This window comes from Lactuca saligna, chromosome 6 (assembly GCF_052625555.1).
Source record: "Lactuca saligna cultivar CGN05327 chromosome 6, ASM5262555v1, whole genome shotgun sequence".
Classification (NCBI taxonomy): Eukaryota; Viridiplantae; Streptophyta; class Magnoliopsida; order Asterales; family Asteraceae; genus Lactuca; species Lactuca saligna.
Window position 1 is genome coordinate 26953227 of NC_136422.1, and position 4649 is coordinate 26957875.

Below are 4649 nucleotides of genomic sequence, written 5' to 3' on the forward strand. Positions count from 1 at the left end.
ACGGTGTTCCAATATCTGTTATCTCAGTTTGAGATAGTAGAATCACCTCCCGGTTTAAATTAATTAATAATTGATTAGAATTAATTTGGGATTAACTTGAGATCAGTTGGAATTAATTAAAAGTGCGATGGTTGCTTTGTAATTGTTTAATAGTTGAGCAAAAAAGAGATTGTAGAAACCTCCATAGCTTGGACGGTTTTGGATGCCTTAGAGGGCAATCTAGATTGCTCTAATTAATAAAAGGAAAGTAGATAATTGTCCGGTTTGAAATGAAATTATTTCTATGTTCAAATCTAGGGTTTCTAGGGTTTCCTAACAACTATAAAAAAAGGGTCATTACCTTGTAGTTTTCGGCCACTATACTATGAGATATCCTAACCGAAATCTGCCTCCCCTCTCCTATGTCATCTCTTGTGGTCTAGTTTCTAGCTTTGGGTGTGAGTGGTATCATCCTTTTGGTGATAGCTTTCTAAAGATCTACAAATGAAGGAATCAAAGGAATTGCTTACAATAAAATTCAAAGGGTATGTAACCCTAAACCTATGAATTTTGACTTTAGTAGGGTTCTTCGAGAGTTTGTAGTTCATAGTATGTTGCATTTAATGTGATGACATAAATCCTTATTGGTTGCTTGTACCCTTAATTTTTTAGTGTTATTTTCCACATTGTACATGAATTTTATAACCTTTAGAACCTATCAGAAACAACCACCTTCATCACTTCTACAGCCTTAATCACCATATGTTACAGCCTCACACACCACCATAAACCTTTCCTATCCTATCAAAAACACCCCCTACATGGTTAAGCATCACCTCAGCCGAAAACCACCACCGAGCAACACCTCATCGAGCCTCCTTATTCACAATCTACTGTCATCATGCTTGAAACAAAAACATTAATCCATATGAGAAGGAAAGTGCCGCTTACCCAAGCCACCATCACCAGCATTGTCTTTTACCTTTTAGCGATTAGGTTTTCAGTCGTCATCACCATCGGCCAATGCCGCCACCACTACCTACATCTAAACTCCGATAATATTCGATTTGGACCGAGAAGGGTACACCCTACATCTGGACCCCAGCAAGTAGATATCTCCATCGATGAAGGGCAAGCCTATGGTTTTTCTCTGCCTCTTTGTTTCATTCTTCTACTAGTATAATCGTTAGAGAAAACGAAGGGCAGAACCCAAAAGGTGGCATATATCATTACGATTCGATGGTGATGGTGGTCTAAAAATGATGGTGGTCCAACAATGGCAATGGATCTTTAGGGGGGCGATTCGTGATTGTCGGACAATTATTGGCTCTTGGAATGCACCGTGGTTCTTTGTACAAAAGATAAATTAGAAGGAAATCATAAGAGGGGTGGGTGAGATTTTTGTTTTTTATTTATTTTTTAATTAGAATAATAATAAAATAGTTAAAAGAAACTAAAAGAAAATTATTTAAGAGTATATTCCTTATTTGAAGTAGGATATGAACTAAAACCATAAAAAATACATAAGGACCAAAATCATACAAGTTATCTAAAATTAAACGGTAACATCAAATTTTTTTGGACCAAAATCACAAATTGTTTATAATAATCATTTTTACAAATTTTCTCTAGTTTTTGGTGATTAGTTTTCTCGTTTTGCTAAATGTAGTTATAATATTTGTTGATTTACATACCCAAGACAAAAGTACACTGAAAATTTACTACACCAATTATGGATATAAAATTATGAATGATATGCGTAGATATTGCATTGTACAAAGCTGGGGTACGTGTCATATATATACCGTTGCCAAGGTCCAAACCTTAAAGATAAGCCGCCTTGATCAACGGTACACGAATCAGATCGGAACACCTGTAGGGACAGACGAGTGTCGGCCACAAAAAAAATGAGCAGGTTGGCTCTAATTCTCACTCGATACAACTAATTAAAACACGAGAATCACGTGGTAAAAAGCTTCAAAACTGTAGTACTGGTGGTGGTATTGGAGAAAATGAGCGGTGCCGGAAAGACGGTCTGTGTTACAGGAGCTTCAGGATACATAGCTTCGAACATCGTCAAGCTTTTGCTCCAACGAGGATACGCTGTCAAAGCCTCCGTTCGTTATCCCAGTCAGTATCCATCTCTCTTCTCGTCTTATTATTCGCTACTTCTCTATGTTAACATTTGGTTGATACTTGAATATTGTAACGTTCGGTTTTCTTGATACCTTCAGACAATCCAGCAAAAACAGACCATTTGCTCAAGCTTGATGGAGCTAAGGAAAGACTTCACTTGTTCAAAGCAGACCTACTTGAAGAAGGTGCCTTTGATGCTGCCATTGATGGTTGTGATGGAGTCTTCCATACAGCTTCTCCTTTTTTCACTTCAGTCGCTGATCCGGAGGTTGTGTTTGTTACATGAGCTTAACGTAAATGAAATCTTTAAAAGCTTTACCTGATACCCAAATACTTCACTCTATGTTTCAGAAAGAACTGATTGAACCTGCATTGAAGGGAACACTTAATGTTCTTGGTTCATGTTCAAAAGCTTCATCAGTTAAAAGGGTGGTCGTTACTTCCTCCTTAGCTGCAGTTGCTTTTAATGCAAGGCCTAAAACTCCTGAAGTTGTAATTGATGAGACATGGTTTTCTGATCCAGAGTTTTGCAAGGAAATGAAATTGTGGTATGTGTTGTCAAAAACTTTGGCTGAAGAGGCTGCTTGGAAATTTGCAGAAGAAAAGGGCATGGACATGGTGACTATAAATCCAGCAATGGTGATTGGTCCTCTATTGCAGTCAACTCTTAACACTAGTGCTGAATCAATTGCAAATCTAATGAATGGTATCATGTCTTTTTTATGTATTTGAATTAAAGTTGCTTTTAATAATGATATAAACCGATAATTTGGATAAAATTTTCAGGGGCAGAAACATATGCAAATTCTAGTCTTGGGTGGGTTAATGTTAAGGATGTTGCAAATGCACACATACAAGCTTTCGAGATCCCTTCGGCTAATGGAAGATATTGTTTGGTGGAGAGTGTTGTTCACTCTTCTGAGTTAGTTGAGATACTAAGGAAGCTTTATCCATCTTATCCCCTTCCTCAGAAGTAAGCATTTTCTCTTTAAGAGGGGATAGGACAAATACTGTTGTGACTGTGACTGTGATTGTATCCTGTGACTGTGACTGTGTCGTGTGACTGTGATTGTGACTGTATCGATGAGAAAAAAGAGTGCAATATTTGGTATTTCATTATTGCTTATGTTTTTCGGGATGAATAAAATGTGTAGGTGTGCAGATGACAAGCCATTGGCTACGACTTTCCAAGTTTCAAAGGAAAAGGCAAAGAGTTTGGGAATTGAGTACATTCCCCTAGAGCAAAGCATCAAGGAAACTGTGGAGAGCTTGAAAGAAAAGAATTTTCTGAATTTGTGACCATTTCACTTCTCTTTGAAATAGATCACTCATGATGTTGCATATGGGTATATGTTTGGGGTTGATCACAGAGTATTATATGTTTTTGACTAGAATGTGATTCCTTATGAGCCAAGTATCTTCTTGTCATTTCCTTTTCTATTAAATGGAGCTATCTTTAGGTGTAATTTATAATAAATTGATGATATCTTGCTTATTTGCAGATGCATGAGTTATGTTTTTATCAAATAACTTCAAAAAACTAAATTTTGATGTCGATTAGAACAATGTTACCTAATTAGAAGTTTAGCATATGTTGAACAAGGCAATAGATATTGATTGTGTTTTAAAAAGAGGTATTAGCCAATTTTTTTGGGAAAAGTATTAAAACAGATTGTGAATTAGAAGTATAAACTACAACCTTATTTTAGAGACGATGGATTTCGGTATATTTTATCTTTGAGAAATTAAATTGACTCCTACATTTTATGCTTACAAATATTCATACACATGTCACCATTCCATATTTACTTAGCTATCTCATTAAGAGTTTATTAGAAATATATAAAATTAAATTAAATTGAATGGTGGAATGATAACATATGTTATAATGTTAGTGTGTAGGAATATTTGTAGGTATAAAAGATAAGAAATAATTTAACTTCTCTTTTATCTTTTACGAGTTAAACGACTAATTCCTGAAACTAGCTAACTATAAATGAGCAATAATTCCTTAAACTAGCTAACTATAAATGAGCAAAGTAGATACAACAAGTTAAACCTGTTGAAAATCATCAAATACATAACTTTCTTGTCACGGTTATTACAATAATAATGTATTTTTTGGGGGTGGTCTTTGTTTGGACATGGCTTTTTCTGGATGGGTTTCAGTCTGAAGTTTTTCTTAGACCAGCCTTTTTCGATCAGATATTGTGATATTTTTGTTTACTTTATTCGGTTTCAGGTTCGGTTTTTCCATTGTGGGTTTTGTTTTTTTACTTTCAAATTTCACTAACAGTGGTTGTTTATAAACAACTCAAAGCCTTGTCAACACGAATTCCTTGCTTATTGTTTCCAAAAGCAAAATAGTATTACTTTGTTTTAAATAAAAACAATAGATGTAGAAATAATAATAGTTTCGTTAATAAATTGATATAATACATAGGTTGAAAGCATACTAAGATGTGTTTAATTGGTGAATTGTCGCGTGTTGCGTCGAGTTTATTAATCTTATACTTTCTAAACAACTTTTTAAT

At 35.0% G+C, this 4649-nt stretch overlaps 1 protein-coding gene across 1 annotated transcript; it reads left to right on the forward strand.

Annotated features, from left to right (window-relative positions):
- Positions 1–1890: 1890 nt before the first annotated feature.
- Positions 1891–3616, forward strand: LOC145000277 (phenylacetaldehyde reductase-like). The gene is made up of 5 exons (XM_078959478.1): positions 1891–2109; positions 2214–2383; positions 2467–2821; positions 2902–3088; positions 3270–3616. Exons 1-5 carry the CDS (start codon positions 1992–1994, stop codon positions 3412–3414), a joined length of 975 nt encoding a protein of 324 aa, XP_078815604.1. The 5' UTR covers positions 1891–1991; the 3' UTR covers positions 3415–3616.
- The last annotated feature ends 1033 nt before the right edge of the window (positions 3617–4649 follow it).